The sequence below is a fragment of the Panthera uncia genome, chromosome B1, assembly GCF_023721935.1.
Source record: "Panthera uncia isolate 11264 chromosome B1, Puncia_PCG_1.0, whole genome shotgun sequence".
Taxonomy (NCBI): Eukaryota; Metazoa; Chordata; class Mammalia; order Carnivora; family Felidae; genus Panthera; species Panthera uncia.
The window spans coordinates 101006264-101025939 of record NC_064811.1 but is presented as its reverse complement, the minus strand read 5'-3'; the positions used below and the strand labels follow the sequence as shown (position 1 = coordinate 101025939).

At 36.1% G+C, this 19676-nt stretch overlaps 2 protein-coding genes across 4 annotated transcripts in view; one reads left to right on the top strand and one right to left on the bottom strand.

Annotated features, from left to right (window-relative positions):
* ADAD1 (adenosine deaminase domain containing 1) overlaps nucleotides 1–19676 on the bottom strand; it is a 103589-nt gene that overhangs the window by 18538 nt on the left and 65375 nt on the right. The gene's annotated exons all lie outside the window — the stretch shown is intronic.
* IL2 (interleukin 2) lies at nucleotides 7506–12117 on the top strand. The gene is made up of 4 exons (XM_049631129.1): nucleotides 7506–7711; nucleotides 7802–7861; nucleotides 9987–10133; nucleotides 11982–12117. Exons 1-4 carry the CDS (start codon nucleotides 7565–7567, stop codon nucleotides 12090–12092), a joined length of 465 nt encoding a protein of 154 aa, XP_049487086.1. The 5' UTR covers nucleotides 7506–7564; the 3' UTR covers nucleotides 12093–12117.

The window sequence follows — 19676 nt, the reverse complement described above, 5'->3', positions numbered from 1 at the left end:
ACCCAACTACCAAATTCCTTTCCAAAGAAGCTGCACCATTAATTTACATTCTCCCCAGCAATACATTACGGTCCTATTTCTTCACATCATTGTCAACATTTGCTATTGTCTTTTTTATTTTACTTACCTTAATGGGTATGAAGTGGCAGCTCATTATGATTTTGGTTTGTTTTTACCTATTAATGATATTGAACATCTTTTCATGTGCTTTTTGGCCATGTGTACATATTTTTTGGAGAAATGTCTATTCAAATAATTTTTCCATTTTTAAATGAGTTGCCTTTTTATTGTTGAGTTACAAAAATTCTTTATACATTATGGATACAAATCACTTATAAGAATCATGATTTGCAAATATTTTATTCCATTCTGTGGGTTATCTTTTCACTTTCTTTATGGTGTCCTTTGAAGGACAAAAGTTGTAGATTTTAATGAAGTCTCATTTTTTTGATTTTGATTTTTTTAGTGACATATTAAAGAAACCTTGACTAATTCAAAGCCAAGAATATTTACTTCTATGTTTTATTCTACAAGTTTTGTTATTTTAGGTCTAAAATTCAGTTCTATGATTTATTTTTGGTTAATGTTGGTATATCACATGAAGTAGGGGTCCAACTTCATTCTTTTGCAAATAGATATGCAGTTGTCCCAGCACCAGCTGTTGAAAAGACTATTCTTTGTCCATTCAACTGTCTTGGCACCCTTGCCAAAACCAACTGATCATAAATTACAGGGTTTATTTCTAGAGTCTCAATTCTATTCCATTAGTCTATAAGTCTATTCTTATGACAGTAGAGGTTAGCAAATTGTACACTTACCAATTAACTTACCCACCCACCCTTTGCATTCACAGTTTTATATTGTCTTTCCTACTAAAATGTAAAATTTTGTAGGCTAGGGATAGCTACTTATTTTTGTACTCCCATAGCCCATGATGTTGTTCAACAATGTACCTTAAATATTTTGTAGTAAAAAAAAACAAATACCAAATAGGATTGTCTAAAAAGAATATGGCCTAATGTACTTATACAGTGTTGTTAACTGCATATACAGTTGACCCTTAAACAATATTGGTTTGAACTGCACAGGTCCACTTATATAAAGATTTTAAAAATAAATACAGTATTATACTGTAAAGGTATTTTATCTTCCTTATGATTTTCTTAACAACACTGTCTTTTCTTTAGCTTATTTTATTGTAAGAATATGGCATACAACACATATAGAGTATATATGTTAATGGGCTATTTAAGTTATCAGTAAGGTTTCCAGTCAGTAGCAGGCTATTAGTTAAATTTGGGGGCAATCAAAAGTTATACATGGATTTTCAACTGTGCAGGGGTCAGTGCCTCTAACCCCCCACATTGTTCAAGGGTCAACTGTAATGAGAAACCCAAAATAACAGTGGCTTAAACAAGATATACTTGCTTCTCTTTTACATAAAAGCCGTCAGGAACTAGGAAATCAGAGTTGACTTGGCAGCTACATAAAATATTCACTATCACAGCTCTCAGCTTTAACATCCCGAGAGTATGGTCCCCTGTCCTTAAGGTCCAGAAGTGTTACTAGAGCTCCAGCCATTATAGCTACATGGCCACACTTCATTGCAAAGGGAAAGTAGGAAATGTGGTCTTTATGAGGAGCAGCAATATATCTAGCTAAAAATCAGGATTCTTTTTCTAAGCAGGAGGGAAGAATAGATATTAGGATGAAATTAGAATTTTCTACAACAAAAATAGAAGAATAGCTTTTCACAACCCCTTTGGATCTGAGGAAAGTGAGGGATTTAGGAAGCTCTGAGGTGATTCAGTGTCTTGTAGCTGCCCCTACAGGACTGACTGGATGGATATGGAGCTTGTTCTTCCTTTAGTTAGGCTCTGATGCCCCAGCCAATGGGGGCCCTGGTGTGGTTCTATTCTCACCAGGGGGGTGTGGCACTTGAATTCCTTAGGAAACAGTACCACACAATCTAAATCTAAATCAGGCTATACTCTTTAAAAAATTATCATTTAGTTTTAAAAACAAAACAACAGGCCCAAAATAAAGTCATTAAACCAAGACTTAATTCTAGCTTCATTTCTCCCAGGAATGGAATCTTAAACCAGTCAATCAGGAACTGTCTGATCAGCACCAGATAATCTATCTGATAGACCAGTGCCATCCCTAAAAGAAAGTAGCTTTGTAATAACCAACACATTTTTTTTTGTTTTGTTTTGTTTTGCATAGTATACCTTCCTTGTTCTTGCTTTCTCTGGATATCAGTTTTTCATTTTGTACAATTCCCCAGAGCTCCCTTCTATTTGCTAGATGGGATGCTGTCCAATTCAAATAGATTTTTGCTCAAATAAACTCTTAAATTTTAAAATATGCCTCAGTTTATCTTTTAACATTATGAATGATGGGACAATGGACTGTAAATGAATGATACACTCAAAGCTACTGTAGAAGAGGGAAGAACAAATGATTAACAGAGAGCTTAGAAACAAAGTTAGGCAGGAAAGATGAAGATAAATGTAAATAATATATTTTTACAAGATTTTAATTAAAGCACTTATATTGAAGAGAAGAAAGCTAATATTTATGTGTAAGTTGCAAGGCTTAATTTTTAATGTACAAAGAAAATAAAGTCCTTAGTGAAATACATATAACCAGAAAAAAATTTCCTTACCTGTTTTGCCGTAAGAGGAGATAAATGGATGTGAAAGTGCTTTATAAATATGAAATGCCTTGCAAATCTATTGCTATTACTGTCAGACTGTTCCATTCTACTTCTGGTAACTGCTGTGTGACTTGACATGGGTCTTATATTTACACAAAAAGTAAAGTTCCAAGGGTTTGTAAGATACTCCCATTATTGTTACATTTAGGCAGTGAGGTGCCTCTTGGTTGCCAAATACAGACAAATGCCTAGTGTGATACTCCCATGTCAGCCTTAAAACACCGTACTCTGAATGTCCAATTCAACTTAAATTCACAGTGGATGCAATCACTTTTTTTCTTCAGACATGATAGAATTGTTAGGAAACATCAAATGCTCTGGTGCTTTTAAAAGGCCCAGAAAGAAATGAAAAACATGAGTAAAACCTAGCTTCTGTAGCTGTGTGAATTCAGCTGCTCTAACTTCTTAGAAATCCTGAAATTTCTCAGACAAGGTGTTGGGTAGGTGAAGGTAGATGATGCCTTGCCTGACTCATCAGCTATCACTGATAGAGTGAAGTGAGATGGAATAGTAGGCACACTCTAATTCAACCTTCTCTGTGTAGTCTAATGTACCTAGAATTTGGCATCTCACTATTTTACACCGGAAATATGTAAGATCATTAGGGGCCAGGAAGTCTTGGGGTTTTGCTCTAACTTCACCACTAACTTAAGAATGTGATCTTGGGAAAGTCACTTAACCTGCACAAACATCAAATTTCTTATCAGTAAAATATGACTCAATGAGATAATGAATTTGAAAATACTTTGCAAAATTAAAAGTACCATGGAAATAATTCTTCCATCCCAAAAGATTATGAACATCATTAAAATTTACCACATGGAAGAGTACAAGAGTGAGACTTAACTGTGATCCACAGATAGATTTACAGAGGTAAATCTATCATGGAGGACTATAGGTCTGATAAAGACAAAGACTGGGCACCAACCTATGCCTGAGGAAATTCAGTTTCTCATGGAAAACACAGAGATCATAGCTGAATACTCTCTAGGTGGTATAGAGAGAATTCAATAATATGTCCCTAAATACAGGGAGATAACTGTATCTTGAAAAGCCAAGAGGCCTGTAGAGAAACTAACAAGAGACACATTAATATGGGCATCAAGCTCCAGTCCAAATTAAAGTTTTACAAAGTGGGGGCACCTAGGTGGCTCAGTTGGGCGTTGGACTTTGGCTCAGGTCATGATCTCACAGTTTGTGAGTTTGAGCCCCATGTCGGGTTCTGCACTGGGAGCTCAGAGCCTGGAGCTTGCTTCAGATTCTGTGTCTCCCCCTCTCTCAGCCTCTCTCTCATTTGCGCTTTCTCTCAAAATTAAATAAACACTAAAAAAACATTTTTAAGTTTTACAAAGTGATGGGAAAGGGTGAGAAAGAGAAAATTCTCACAGGACTTGGAGTCCTTGAAAGTCAGCTTTGCTGGATGGACAATGTGTGCAACTGACTGACCAGTCTCTTCGGTAGACAGCTTCAGGGATTGAAGGTTCCCTTTTTTTAAGTTTATTTATTTATTTTGAGAGACAGGGAGAGAGAGAGAGAGAGAGAGAGAGCAGGGGAGAGGCAGAGAGAGAGGATAGAGAAAGAATCCCAAGCAGGTTCCAAGCTGTTAGCACAGAGCCTGATGTGGGGCTTGAACTCATGAACTGTGAGATCATGACCTGAGCCAAAATCAACAGTCAGATGCTTAACCAACTTAAGCACTGCTGAGGCTTCCCTTTTTAAAGAACTTGGGCTACTCGAGTCTAAGAGGCTGAGTCACAAACAATGCTAAGCAATGAAAACAGCTTATTGAATAGTAGAATTTTATTTTCAAAGGGGAAGTAGGGGGTGTGACACATGCAGTAGCTAGCAGTCTACTACTGACTTTACCACCACTATAGCCAAAAAAGCCAGCTGATGTGTCAGACATGTTAAAAAGTGAAAGTATGCCACATCGTATGGTAGCTTTATCCTCAGGCATTTCAAGAAAGAAATTATAAGACCAACTTCCATAATGGTGTCTGTTATGTGCTAATAGGGATAAGCCAGGAGCTTAGGAACGAATTTTCTACAGGGTCCCAAAAATGTAGCATATATTGACCCATTCTCTAATGGAAATAGCTGGAGAAATAGAAATACCAAGACTATGAGAACATCAAAAGCCTCATTGGAAAAGCCCCCACACAGAAAAATGTGTGGGCCTGAATTCTTCCATTCTGGAAGGGTAAAGGCCTGAGCTGATGATGCTGGGATGAAACACCGAAGTCTTTAGAGAGCAAAACAAGTATTATAAAGTTGACACACAGATCATTAAATAGCCTTTCCCTTAGAACTAATGCTCACTTTGTGGTTTTGATTTGAGAGGTAGAGAGAGGCACTTTGCATTTTTTAGTAATAAAAAGAAAAGATCATGATCATTTGTCTCTAACTTGTCTCTAATGTCTCCTAAAAGATCACTGATCGCTAATCTGGCTTTTCCTTCATTTTTTTCCACCCGAGGAACTATAATGCTTATTTTTAAATGTTAAGTTGTTTTACATTCTTCAGAATGTTGTCTACCACATAAATAGTCCTAAGCCATTTTTCTCTGCTTTTTGTAGGTATAAATGTTCCTAAGAATGGTTAACCGTTTCTGCCCACCACCTTCTTCCTAATCCTAAATTTACATATCTATAGTTTAAACATGTCAAAATCCAGTTTCAAGTCATGTTCCTTCTTCAAAATTCTTTATATCTATCTCTCTTGAGGTGGAAATTTTTACCTTTTACCCAGGATTACACTGGTCTGTGTACATTATTCCCTATGGCACATCAGGTTCCTTAAGAAAGAATACAAGTGAGAAGAGTGGGCTATAGAGTCAGAATATTCTGGTTTCAAATCCTTGTTCTGCCCCTGATTGGCAGTCAGGGCTTCATGACCTATAATAAATTAGTTAACATATCTGAGATTCAGTTTTCTAATCTGCAAAATGGGAACCATCCCGTCACAGGTTTGCTGTAAGGCTTAAACTAGGCTATGTGTTTTCACAATGTTCTTTTTTCTCCCTTTCTATATACCTGAAGTGCTAGATAAATGTCTTTTTAAAGACTAGACACAAAATGAATTAGTAAAATTGGAGGAGTCACCAGCAACTCTTTGAGGAAGAATTTTCTCAATTATCTCCAATTTAAGTCAGAACTTTATACCTCTACCATCATACTGGGGCAGTTAGTGCATTATACTGAGGACACATTAACACATATCCTAAGTATCCTACCCATTCTACTAACTTTAAACATATCGATCTGATCTTATTTCAGAACTACTATTGTTACCCTCATAGTGCCCTAGATGCTGTAGTGGAGAAACCCAAATCTATTAGAGAGGTGAAAACATAACAAGTACAAACTTAAGGATTGGTTTACATACAGCGCATATAAAGTCTATTATAAAACTAGCATCAGTACTCTTGGATGCAAACCCTTTTCTGAATATTTGTTTGTCATGAGTTGTTTGTAGTACTTTATTTTTTTTCGTAAAAGGCACTCCAAAATTGTAATGGATACCCCTTCTTAGTAACTTCTGTTGATTCAATTCTGACCTCTGTATAATAAGAATCATCTTGGAATAAATGAGTCCTGATATCCCTGCTCTGAGGACAGCTCTTATTCCACAAGGAGCATGCACACACAAACACCCCTACCCTATGACCCACCACAGCCTCCTGGGCTATTTTACTACCATCCCTTTCTCAGCCCCAGCCCCACTACTTAGGCCAGGATTGGTACACCTCATGCTTGCCAGATCATATTATCTTTCTCCTAAATAATGTCCAGAAATTTTAGTTAGTGGCTTTCTACAAACAAATAAACTTGGGGATCCCTATTATTCTCATTTTCTGCCTTATAGTTAAAGAAATATAAGCAATCTGTTCAATAAAGAGAGAGAGAAATGAAATGGACATAAACTGAAGGAAAAGATCTAATAGCTCAGGTGGTCCTTGAGAACAAGAGGAAGAAAAAGCATCCTTGGTTCTGGTGACATTCCAACTCACCTTACATCCCCTTGATGCCCAGGAAAAATCATAAAGCAGCAAAAATATATTTGTCCAAAACCCCCTCCCCAAAAGCAGCATTAGTACTCTTGCATGCAAATCCTTTCCTGGGTATTTATTTGCTGAACATCATATCCATTAAAAATGTGCAACAGATATTAAGAGATTAAAACAGATACAAGAAACATTAAAACTAAGACAGCACCTTAAGCTCAATGAGCATTTTATGTATTCTAGTCTTAATATTTCTCTAGCTGATTGTTTAAGAAGTAATCTATCACATATGCATTAGCTCAGTCATTGTGTAGATCAAAAGGTAAAACCATCCTGAACAGGAAACCAATATTCTTCCTGTGTAATCAACAAATCTAAAAATTTATTCTTTGCAACTATTTACTCTTGTCCACCATACCACAGTGCTCCACATGTTCAACACAGTTTTATGACAAAGAGAAAATTTTCATGAGACACTTTTGTATCCCCACCCCCTTAAAGAAAGAGGGAGGAAAAATTGTTTCATACAGAAGGCGTTAGTTGTCTGAATTACAACTGCCACCTAAGTGTGGGCTAATGTAACCAACAGGGATTTTACCTACATCCATTCAGTCAGTTTATGGGGGTTTAAAGAAATTCCAAAGAGTCATCAGAAGAGGAAAAATAAAGGTAATGCTTTTTGCCACACAGGTAGAATCTTTGAAAATATGTGTAATATGTAAAACATTTTGACACCCCCATAAGATTTTTCCAGAATTAACAGTATAAATTGCTTCTCTCGTTCAAGAGCTTTCTATCAGCCTCTCTAACCACTACTCACAGTAACCTCAACTCCTGCCACAATGTACAAAATTCAACTCTTGTCTTGCATTGCACTGACTCTTATACTCGTCACAAACAGTGCACCTGCTTCAAGCTCTACAAAGGAAACACAGCAACAGCTGGAGCAATTACTGCTGGATTTACGGTTGCTTTTGAATGGAGTTAATGTAAGTATACTTTCTTTCTTATCAAAATTATTACATATAAGTTTTGAACTGGAGATCATTTTTTAATGAAAATATATTATGCTTTCTCAGAATCCTGAGAACCCCAAACTCTCCAGGATGCTCACATTTAAATTTTACGTGCCCAAGAAGGTAAGTACAACTTTCTATGTTCAATTTATGTCTTAATAAAATTCAAAACGATATGAAAATCTGCATGCTGATTAGATTAGTAGCACCTCATCTGAGGAAAAGAAATTAATAACTTCAATATTTTTTAAACCAATTTTGTAGTGAAGTTTCTGGAAAATAGCTTTGCCTATATATTTTTTATGTGTATTTGTGTTTTGGGACAGAGGCAGTGGGAAGAAGACAGTTTTAAAAGATTATGTTGACTTTTATTGAAAAATGTAAAACTTGAGAGATATTTGATTATATCATTTTACCATACAAATTATCAAAATTGATTTCAGAGAAGTCTATTTTAAAAAATCCTTTATTGTTTTGGGAAAGATTCCTAAGGGTCTACCTTTGAGCTGCAACATAACAGTGACCAATAGCACAGTCTCTAGAGCCAGATTATCCAAACTAAAATCCCAGCTCTGCCATGTCTTAGCTTTTGTGACCCTGGGCAAATTACCTACTCTGTGGCTCAGTTTCTAATCTACTTATGTGAATGATAATTATATATATACTTCATATAGTTTTGTGAGGATTAACGAGTAGATGTAAAGTACTCATAACAGTGTCTAACACAGAATAAATAACATATAAGAATTAGCTATTAGTTATAGTAAAAACAAAACTCTCCCTGGGGAGTATAAACTAAAAATTTGGACTTACACATCTTTTATGCCAATAGACCTAGAGACTTACGATGCTATATGACTTGGTTTCCAAGATTCAAAACTTTTTAAAGGTCATGGTATGCTTCAAACTACTCTTCTGAAAAATGAAAATAACTTAGAGATGCTTCTCCAATTTAATTAGAGCCATGTAACTAGAGCAACATAACGACACTAGACTGGTTTTTGAAGGAAATAGCTCCAAGTTGCTCATGCCAAAAACGTTAAGCCCTGCATTTGTAGTAGCAAGTTGAAAGGGCAATGGATGGAAATGTCATAAAATGTGTGTGGTGTAGTCCTCTCTCTTTTTAGAAATTGTTAGAAAGGTAAGATAAGATTATGTGCATAAGTTAGAAGGTGGTGAAATTCTTTGAAATCTAACAGTTTCTAAATGACAGCTCAAAATCTATTTGAAACCTGAAGTAATGTGATAAATTCCATTCATTTGTCCATTTTACCACCAGTCTATATTTGCAAAAAAAATTTTTTAGGAAGGGATAAAAAATTACGTCAAAGGATGCTATGTTAATGCCATAAAGAAAAATAAATAAAATTTAATCTTGGCTCCACCTAGTCATGTGACCTTGGGAAAAACACTTAAATTCTGAGATTTAATTTCATTATTTGTAAAATGGAAATAACAATGCTGAATTGGTATCTCAAAAAGTGGCTGTGAGACTTAAATGGGTTTATTTGGGAGAAGACACTTTAAAATTATAATGTACCACAGAAGTGTGAAATACTATCAATGTAGTAGACCACGTAAGTAGATGGGTGGGTGTATATGTCTAAGTGTGGAGGGCCACCCAAAAGTCCTTCAAAAATTCTAACCTTTTATTTGGTTGGGACACATAATTTTTTAAAAAGTGCTTCTTAATGTACTTATTATAGAAAAATAAAAAATTGACGCAGTTATATGACTTGCTGTATTGAGAATCTTAACTATATAGTTCCAACTGCCTAATCTATAAAATGTTGGGACTATCACAGCATACCCAAGAGCTCCTCTGTCCTTAACTTTCTATGATTCTCAACTCTTAGATTATTAAATACTAGAATCATATAATGTGATCCTATACTTCCATGTTGTGACTACTCTGGTTCTAATAATTTCTACACATACTGGAAAAGAATTATGCCTATATCTGTGATTTGCATTCGGGTGCAGAAATGCTAACTTTTGGCAAGGCCAAATTAAACTGAAGTTAATGACTCATTATTTGCTCACAGTTAAGGCAAAACATGGGTAGTTGAACTAAAGTTCTTCCAATCTTATAATGTAAGTTATATTGGTCCATCTTTACAGTAATGCTGAGAACAGGGATAATACTAAGAACTATACTGCTACTCCTAATAAAATAAACTTGAGATTAATTTCTGATTCTGACCTTTAGGGAAAAATGATCCAATAATTATTTTTATTATTATTCAAGGCCACAGAATTGACACATCTTCAGTGTCTAGTAGAAGAACTCAAACCTCTGGAGGAAGTGCTATATTTAGCTCAAAGCAAAAACTTTCACTTGAATCACATCAAGGAATTAATGAGCAATATCAATGTAACAGTTCTGAAACTAAAGGTAAGGCATTATTGTATTTGCTCTCCTGAAAATAAAACAAATGGAATCGCATTTTAAAGTGATATAACGGTTTTGTTATTTGTGAAGTACTCATGCATTTTAAGACCACTATGAACATGAATCATTTTTATGGTAGATGATACATTGTGGAGCTAAGAAGTAAAAGCTAAAGGGTTTCTGCCCACCATCCAGCCACTAACAAGCCCCTACCCTGGCACTCTGTCATCTCTCTCTCACATTTTTTTTTAAGCTCTCTCTCACATTAACACAAAACTGGGAGTGGGAGAAGACAATTAAATTTCACAGAAAGAAAACAGGTTTTGTTACATATTTTAAAATTCTTTTAGATTGTTTTTCAGAACAACCAATACTGATTACCTGAAAGGCTTTTAAAATGGGGTTTCCCTATTATTTGGTTGAAGGACTAAGAGATTTACCTAAAAAATGGTAATCGCTAAAATTTAGGCCAATGGGCTAGATAGGTAACTTTATTTAGAGGTAATACTTTCAGGGACTTAAGTATTTTTAAATGCACAGGAAATATTAAATATACAAGGGACTTGGGATGTGTAGAGATTCATGGCTCTCTTTTTTCATCTGCCAAAAGTACAAACTTCATGAGTTAACAGGAATCCTAAAGAAATAGCATAATTTTAATTACAGTAGAACCAAGTTTATAAAATTATGTAACTCTAGTTGTTTCCAAATAAGAAACAGTAGACTGTTTCTTTCCAACTAATTAAAAAAAATACACTGAGATCAATGCCATCTAGACATTGATGGACTGACATCTATGTCAAGAGGTTTGCTCTGAAATTTCTGACCATCAGAAAACTCATTCTCAGTTCTTGATGCAAAATTAATATAAAATTATGTGAAATTCAGGAAATGTATTTCAAAAGCAATCTATTGTTAAAAATTTAAACCTTCCCAGGAGGGGAGGTTTATTTAATATTTAATATTTAAATAATTAAAATGTTAAAATTTAAATAATTATATGTAAGAAGATATATAACACTGAAACAATTTATTTAAAGGAAATATTTATCTTATCTTTAAAGGAAATATGTTTCCAGGATAGGAATTACCTCAATTTAAAAAAGCCTTCTCTTCTATCTTGCTATATTTTAAAGTATTTTCTTTCTCAGCTAGAGGCAGAGTTGAAACAGCTCCTATGAGCAGAGGAGGTTAATTTCTAAAAACTCAGTCCATAGAACAAAATTTCTAATGTTTAGACTTTTAAAATTGGGAAACTCACCTGCGTTGATACTAAGGTGGAGTGGGTATGAGTATTTATGAAAATGTTCTTCACACAAATTTTCCCCAAACAAAAGCTTATCCTAACTTATTCTGGGCTGGCTCTATCTTTCTTTGGGGAACAATAAGGAGATTCACTAAAGTTAAGAGAAGACTTATGGTTTGAAAAAGTTTAATGTGCATATGACTGCATACCTGTAACCTACACTTAGATAAGGATACAGACATATGCCCACAGAAAAAGAGGTTTAATAACTTTCTTTTGCATGCAGCATTTAATAAAATATTTGTCTGGAACTGTTTTTACTTAAAATGTTTATTTTTATACAATTCAGGAAAAAAATTCTTGTATTCACTGAGATTGACAGAATTGACAAATGAAGAAAATCCTAGTTTTCATTTTACTATCACTTGGTATCATAACATACAATTTTTTGGTAGGCCATTTGGACTATCTCAAGAAAATGTGAATGATTAATATGTTTAGCATACTTGAAAATAAAGGCCATAAGCCTGTGAGATTTCAATGGAGAATAACTATATATAAGGGAAACTACCTTGAACTAAAAAAATTAAATTTTTCTCTTACAGGGATCTGAAACAAGATTCACATGTAAATATGATGATGAGACAGCAACCATTGTAGAATTTCTGAACAAATGGATTACCTTTTGTCAAAGCATCTTCTCAACACTGACTTGATAATTGAGTGTCTCCTATTTAAAATGTATCAGGTTATTTATTTAAATATTTAAAATTTATATTTATTTTTTGATGTATGGTTTGCTACCTTTTGTAATTATTATTCTTATGATAAACATGGATCTTTTAAGATTCTTTTTGTAAGCCCTAGGGGCTCTAAAAATTCACTTAAATTATTTATCCCAAAGTATTTATTTTTTATATTGAATTGTTACATATAATGTCTCTGTAGATCAATTAATAAAATTATTTAATAAAAATAATACAAGCCTAGCCATTTATTATCCTGGGAATAGCACAAAGTAAAAGATTTCTGAATTACTCATGTGAACTCATAAAATGTTTAAGATGCTTATAAGAGTCATTCTTCCCTTGAAGATATATGTGGAATAGGAAAATGGGCTTTTCAAAGTTCTTTCTTTCTCCTTTCCCCAGGTAGTCAGATCCTTAGTTCTAGTCTGTGAAAACCTTATCAAATTACCTACATGCCTCAGAGAAGATGTCAAACACACTGAAACTCTTCATACAATTGGTGCACCTCCCTATCTATTCTCCAACATCTTACCACTTGCACTCTGTCCTCAGGAGGCTCACTTGTATGGCATATATATCAAAGTTCTCCCCTGTCCTCTGGCTTTTCATTAGGTCCTGCCACTGGGGAGCTCTGGTAGGATGTCTGAGGGACAGAAGAGATTCCCTGATTCTCCAAGTGAAGTAACTTCTCAATCAAAGAACCCAGTTTCTCTCAAGACTTTTTCCTTCTGGGTTCTGCTAATTCTTCCATCCATTCCTACCTTCAATGCTAGGGATAGTAACACTTCTACTGTCACTAGACCCAGGGTACTGCATTCTCTCTCACAGCTTCCCTGTACCATGACCACAGCTTGGTAAGTGTCTCTAGTAGATCCTCCTTGACTTGTTTTGATATGCTATCTCTTTCCTGGCTCAAAGACAGTAATTATACCAGAAATAGCTCCAACAAATAGACCATCAAAATGAGATCTGGGACTGGATTCATTAGGAACAATAATCTCTGAGATGTACTAACATCCTGATTACTCAATTATCAATGGCAGCACAGGATGAAATGCAGATAAAGGGCAAGGTGTGAGATCAAATGGCCATGACATTTAATTGTGAGAGTAGCAAGAGTTATAAAAGTTGTGATTATTACCTAGATTCTTCTGATGGTCTCAAAGAGGAGTTAAAAATAACATCATAAATATACAATTTAAAACATGCATGAACAACCAGAAATTTTTGTTGGCAGTTTTGAAGAAGTCCCTCATCCCCTGTAGTCACAGAACATCTATGACGGAAGACACAGCCAAGAGTCTGATGTAAGGTCTGCAAAGATATAGTGCCAATTAAAATTTAAGTCTTCCAGGGGCTCCTGGGTGGTTCAGTTGGTTAAGCGTCTGACTCTTAATCTTGGCTCAGGTCCTGATCTCACAGTTCGTGAGTTCCAGCCCTGTGTTGGGCTCTGCACCCTACTCGTGCTCTCTCTCTCTCTCTCTCAAAATAAATAAACTTAAAAAATTAAAAAAAAAAAAAAGCTTAAGCCTTCCAGGTTTCTTATACTATGAATGGAGAAGTGAGACCCTGAGATATGGGATGTGGACATTTTGCCAGACATAGAAGCTGAGAATTTTAAGCATCCTATTGGCAGACACAATACCATTTCTTTAGTAGTATACTTTCTGAGGAAAAATCATTCCTCTGCATAAAAACTTTTCAATGATTCATGAATTAAGGGAAATTTTCCTTAGAACTCACTTCTACCACCTTTAATTGCCTCTAGGCCTGAAATGAAAGTTAAGATCTCAACATTGCTGGGGTAGTGAGATAAAAAGTGTTTAAACCAACAGGGGTAAAATTAAGTCATGTCTGGGCTGATACAATTTAGAGAAGTGCAAACTCCCTGGGATTCAGAATTTAATGAGAACTTGAAAATGGCATTAATAGTTGGTTGAGTAAATTCTTGGACTCCACAGTGGCCTTTTAAAGTGACATTTAAATGCCAGGCTTCTCTGGAAGAAAGAGTCCAAAGAATCAGGGAATTAGAAATATTGGAATGGACCTATTATGTGCAATCTTCTCCTCTTGCCTAGCAAGACATTAAGAAATTCATTGGTAAGGGGTACACTAGCACCCACCACAGTTCTGTAGTGGTTTTTCTTTCTTAAGCCAGAAGTGACAGATGGTGCTGCAATAGAATTGGTTTCCCTGATCTGAGAATAATGGAATCCTGGACTGTTACAGGCCAGGTGACAGCATTTAGCCCTCAGAGACAAGGTGGAAGCAATCACTAAATAAACAATAGGGCAAAGTGCCAATCAAAGCATTTTGATTCAAAATGATCCTTAATGGTGACTGATTACAAGATCCCCCCAAATTAGAAGATTCTAATTCTGCTGGGCAAAAAGTGAATGAAAATCATAATTGGGATTCATGACCTGTTTCCAGTTCCCAGACTTGAGCCATTTCATGGACCTGGTCTCCAAGGAGGCTGGATTTCTTTAAGGAAGTACCCCATAATATGGCCACAGATATATACTGTGAAATTTTCCCCTAAACCATGCTGGAAGAGATATTTTCCAGGGAGATCATTCACTGAGAAATGGGTAATGTCTAGATGTTCTGGTGGTTATTAGTTAATGGCTCTGAATGTACCCAGTAATTCTGAAACTCCACTGACAGCTTCCAGTCAGAGAGCTTATGGAGGATCAAGTGAACAATGCAACATTACCCTGAATCCATCTCAAGAGGGTCCAAAGGGATCACAGATATTATCTATGCCATACCTCTGTAGTGGCTAGGGAGGCACACTGTTCAGAACTACCTTCAAGACGGCATAGTTGACTGGTAGTCTTTAGCTATTGCCATTTGCATTTACATGAATGAGCAACAGAATACCTTAACTGTCTAGTCCCAAGGATATAATCAGTTCTTGCTCCTTTATAATTAGTCTGGAGAGTACTTGATCATTTTATTATTGCACAGAATATCATGCTGGCCCATTACATGGGTAATGTTATGCCAACTGGATCTGATGAGAACTAATAGTGGTAGTGCCTGAGCAAGGAACATGTTTGGTAGAAGAAGGGAGAGAAGTCCTGCGGAAGTTCAAGGGTGTAACAGGAAAATGAAGTTTCTAGGGGTTGAGTAGTTTCATACAAATTAAGAAATTCTTCTAAAGTGGAGGATGAGATGTTGTGCCTGAACAGCCCACTACAAAGAGGTACAAATCTTGGTGGGCCTCTACAATTTGGAAATACCCTACATACTTTAGTCTGACCCACTTGGTCAGGGGAGGTAACCCATTAGTCTGTCAGTTTTCAATCTGACCTACAGTAAGAAAGGGCTCTATAACAGGTATAGGCCTCAATTCAAATTCCCCAGCCAAATGGGCTTTATGACCAGGAGATCCAGGGATATTCAAAGTATTGTGACACAGATACTGTTAAAAGTCTCTAGAAAGTCCCTGGATAGTTTTCAAAAAAGACCATGCCCTACTGTGCAGGTAATACTTCATTTAAAAACATCACCTGGCTTGTGACAAAACCCTGGTAGAGAAAAATGCCTGACCACAGAACACCAAATGATTATGCAACCTGAACTTCACATCATGAACTAGTTACTAACTGATGTTCTGAAACATAATAGTGGGCAAACAAAGCAGCATTTCATCGTATAATGGAAGGGAGTAGGTTTGAACAGGTCCAGGAGGGATAACTAAACTTCCTAATCAGGCAGCTTAGAATCTCATGGTACCTGATTTAACCCCTCTTCCTCAGTCCTCTCCTTTGGTTTACTGGCGAACTTCCTTAATACAAATTCAAAGAAAGGAGTAAGATCCTAGTTTAAAAATGGATTTGCAATCGATGTTGTGATCAGCCAGAAGATGGATGATCCCAAAACTATAACCCTATTCAAAATTGTGTATTTGTCTATACCATGTGGAAGGATAAATGGACAGAGATATAGATCTAGAATAGACTGACTTATGAGAAGTGACAAAATGAGTTTGGTAAATGATCAGAGATTTGTAAAAGAAAATGGGAAAATGATGAAAAAGAGGTCTGGGGAAGAGGTATGAGAATGGACCTCTTAAATGGGCAGAGAATATAAAAATATTAACATACACTGTAAAAAAGGCTATCATTATTCAAGTGGGGAAGATGACTCTTTCCCAGTCTCTTTCCCGGGATAATCCAGTGCTTACTCAATAGACCCATGTACAAAGTGACTATGGCCACAAGGATGGAGAGTGTGTATGAGCCCAATATGGTCTTTCACTCACAAATGCTGATCTGACTACTGCCACTGTTGAGTAGTCAGCCTCCCAAAAGCATAAGCCAATGCTCAGCTTTCAATATGGCACAATTCCCCAGAAGAACCACTTGGCTATCTGATAGTAGATTGATTATATGGATCCCTATCCCTATGGAGTGAACACTGTTTTGTCCTCTAAAGGATAGATCTGTGTTCTAATTCTTATGTTCTTTCTCTGCCTCATGTAGTGCAGCATGACTTTTAGATTTATGGAATGCCTTATCTATCACAACACTGCCTCCAAACAAAGAATATAGTTATGACAAAAGAAGTGTGGCAATGGCAACACGCTCATGGATTTCACTGACCTCACTATATACTCCATCATTCAGAAGGGGCTTGAAAAGAGAGTGAAATGGCCTGATAAAGGTTCAGCTACCATATTTGTTTGAAAACAATATTGTGAAGAGGACATGTGGTCCTACAGGATGCACTATTTGTGTTAAACCACAGCCAAAATATGATAATCTCCCTCCACAAATTGCACAGGTCTGGCAATCAAGAGGCAGAAGTAAACGTATGGGGCGCCTGGGTGGCGCAGTCGGTTAAGCGTCCGACTTCAGCCAGGTCACGATCTCACGGTCCGTGAGTTCGAGCCCCGCGTCAGGCTCTGGGCTGATGGACGGCTCGGAGCCTGGAGCCTGTTTCCGATTCTGTGTCTCCCTCTCTCTCTGCCCCTCCCCCGTTCATGCTCTGTCTCTCTCTGTCCCAAAAATAAATAAAAAAACGTTGAAAAAAAAAATTAAAAAAAAAAAAAAGAAGTAAACGTAGTCCCTCTCATTATTATACTTAACGACCCACTTGAGAATTTTTACCTCCAGTCAACAAGACCTTAGCTTTGTTATTTTTAAGGTCCTAGTGCTCAAGTAGGCATGTTTCTACCAGGAATCTTGACTACTACCAGAAAATTGATTAAATGGAAACCAAGACTATGCTTTGGCCATGTGGGGACTTTCCATGCAGCTGAACTAACAGGTATATGACAGACTACTGTACTGTCCAGAGTGATTGATTTTGATGACAAGGGGAAATTGAGTTCCTGCTATAGAATAGATGCAACAGCTACACAATAAGTAGCACTATATTTGGAACCCAGGAAATCCAGCAGGGCATTTTTTGGACTCTCTTTCCAATAGTACTGGTCAATGGAAAACTGTACCAATCCCCCAAATTCAAGAATACCAAAGACTCAGATTCCCCAGAATTGAGATTTATAGTCCATCACTAGGTAAAGAATTTCAGCCAAAGTAATGGCAGAGGGTAAAGAAGAATATGCAAAGGATATTGGAAGAAGGTAACTATGATTATCAACTCTCATGACTAGCTATTGAGCAGAGACTCAAGTACATTTATTTTACCTGTTTTTCTCTCTTCTTGTCCCACATCATGTGAAATAAGACTCACTTTCTTCATGTGAAAAATACTGGTGGTGTCCGCCATTGTAATTTCAGGAAACGTATTCCTGAATTGATATTCACAATGATATCAGAATTGGTAGAACTTCATGTGTCCCCTTTGCTTGGGACACTTTTCTCCCAAATGAAGAGAGTACATGTTGAAGAATAAAGAGGTAAACTGTGCCAGATATCTTTCATTTTCCTCTTGACAACTCTACATCTCTTCCCACTCTCCTAAGCTGGCTTGTGTAGGCTACATTAAGGCATTTTCTTGCTTTATGGTTTCTAGTTGAGTTTGGCCAAAGGGGATCCCTGGTAAGAGCTGGATGAAGGATCACCTCAGGATGGCTACATCACTAGACCAAAGGTCATTCTCCTCTCAAAGTGGTCCTTTATGATCCTGTCCTTAAGTTTTAGTAATCTATTCATCCTCCTCCCTCAGGCCTAAGTGTGGTAGCACTTTCTCTATGTGAGGACAGCAACCAATACAGGCAGGTCTTACAGATTACATTCCTTAAGAGAAAGAATGTACACAGGAGACATCCTGGATTTTTATCTGAGGGTATGTTTCAAATTATGGCACAGAGAAATGGAATTCAAATGGTAGTTCCACAAGGAAATAAAAGTAGGAATTCAGGGTTGTCAAAGTAGATGGGATTTGAGAAGCAAAGGCAACTGTGGATAAGGAGCCACTACATCCAAATACAAATTCTTTCCAATGGCTGATCCATCAGCTGCACATGCACAAACAACCACTTGACCACTAAAAAATGGCAGAAAAGAACATGTAGGGGGCAAATGAGCTGTGTATAGAGCTGTGTTGTGCTGAGGAGACACAGGTTGGAGTTTAAGCTCTGCCACAGGGAAAAGGTCTAGTAAGCATGTAAGTAAGGATTTAAGATGAGAAAAAAGAAGGTACAATGTTTTAAGTAAACAAGCCTTGAAATGAGGATGAATCTAAAATATAACAGCTCTAATAAAGCCTAAAACCAAACTTCAAAAGGATCAAAAGCATCTGCCAGATCCTACTTGCCTCCCTGAATAAAATTTTAAAGATATTATCATCCAGACTCTCTATAATATTTCACTTACATGTGGCATTACTTAAAAAATTATGAGGCATACCTGCTAACACACACACATACTCAAAATTAAGAGGCAAAACCAGTAAAAAAAAAATCTCCAATACAGAATTCAGATAGTTAGAAGTTATTTAAAGTAACTAATATGTTTAAGAAAAGAACTTGGCACATATAGATGAAAATATAGATTTCTGCAAAGAACTGAAATCTGTTTGAAAAAATCGAGTGAGACATTCTACAACTGAGAAATATAGTATCTGAAATTAAGAAATTACTAGATGTGTATATCAGCATACTAGACATAGCATAAGACTGGATTAGTGATCCAAAGACAGGCCAATAAAAAAATACCCAAAGTGATTTATAACAATACACCCCTAAGCCTCATTCCATGTTTTGGTTTGTTTTGGTTGAGAGTTTCCAGTTTGCAAACTGTCTTTCTGATGTGTGCAAAATATATTTATTACTACTTTGGTGATTTATAGTTTTATTTCTGTTATTTCTCAGCTTTTGACATGTGTCAAATTTTCATATTATAAGTAACCTCTAAAAGAACAGTATAACTAAAAAGTAATATAGCAGGAAACAAAATATTGGAAACATTTAACCTAAAAAAGAAAAGGTAAGAAATGAAGGACAAAGGGAAACTAAAGGAAGAAAGAACAAATGAGACAAAATAAATAGCAAGAAGAGAGACTTAAACCAAACGCCATCACAATAATCTCATTAAATAAAAATAAAAACTTGAATTAAATATTTTTAAATAAATA

Excerpts from the sequence above, each read along its gene's own strand:
- IL2 (XM_049631129.1), top strand. The coding sequence starts at position 7,565 with ATGTACAAAATTCAACTCTTGTCTTGCATTGCACTGACTCTTATACTC. Across the intron at positions 7,862-9,986 it reads AATTTTACGTGCCCAAGAAG|GCCACAGAATTGACACATCT; the intron begins GTAAGTACAACT and ends TTATTATTCAAG. Across the intron at positions 10,134-11,981 it reads TAACAGTTCTGAAACTAAAG|GGATCTGAAACAAGATTCAC; the intron begins GTAAGGCATTAT and ends TTTCTCTTACAG.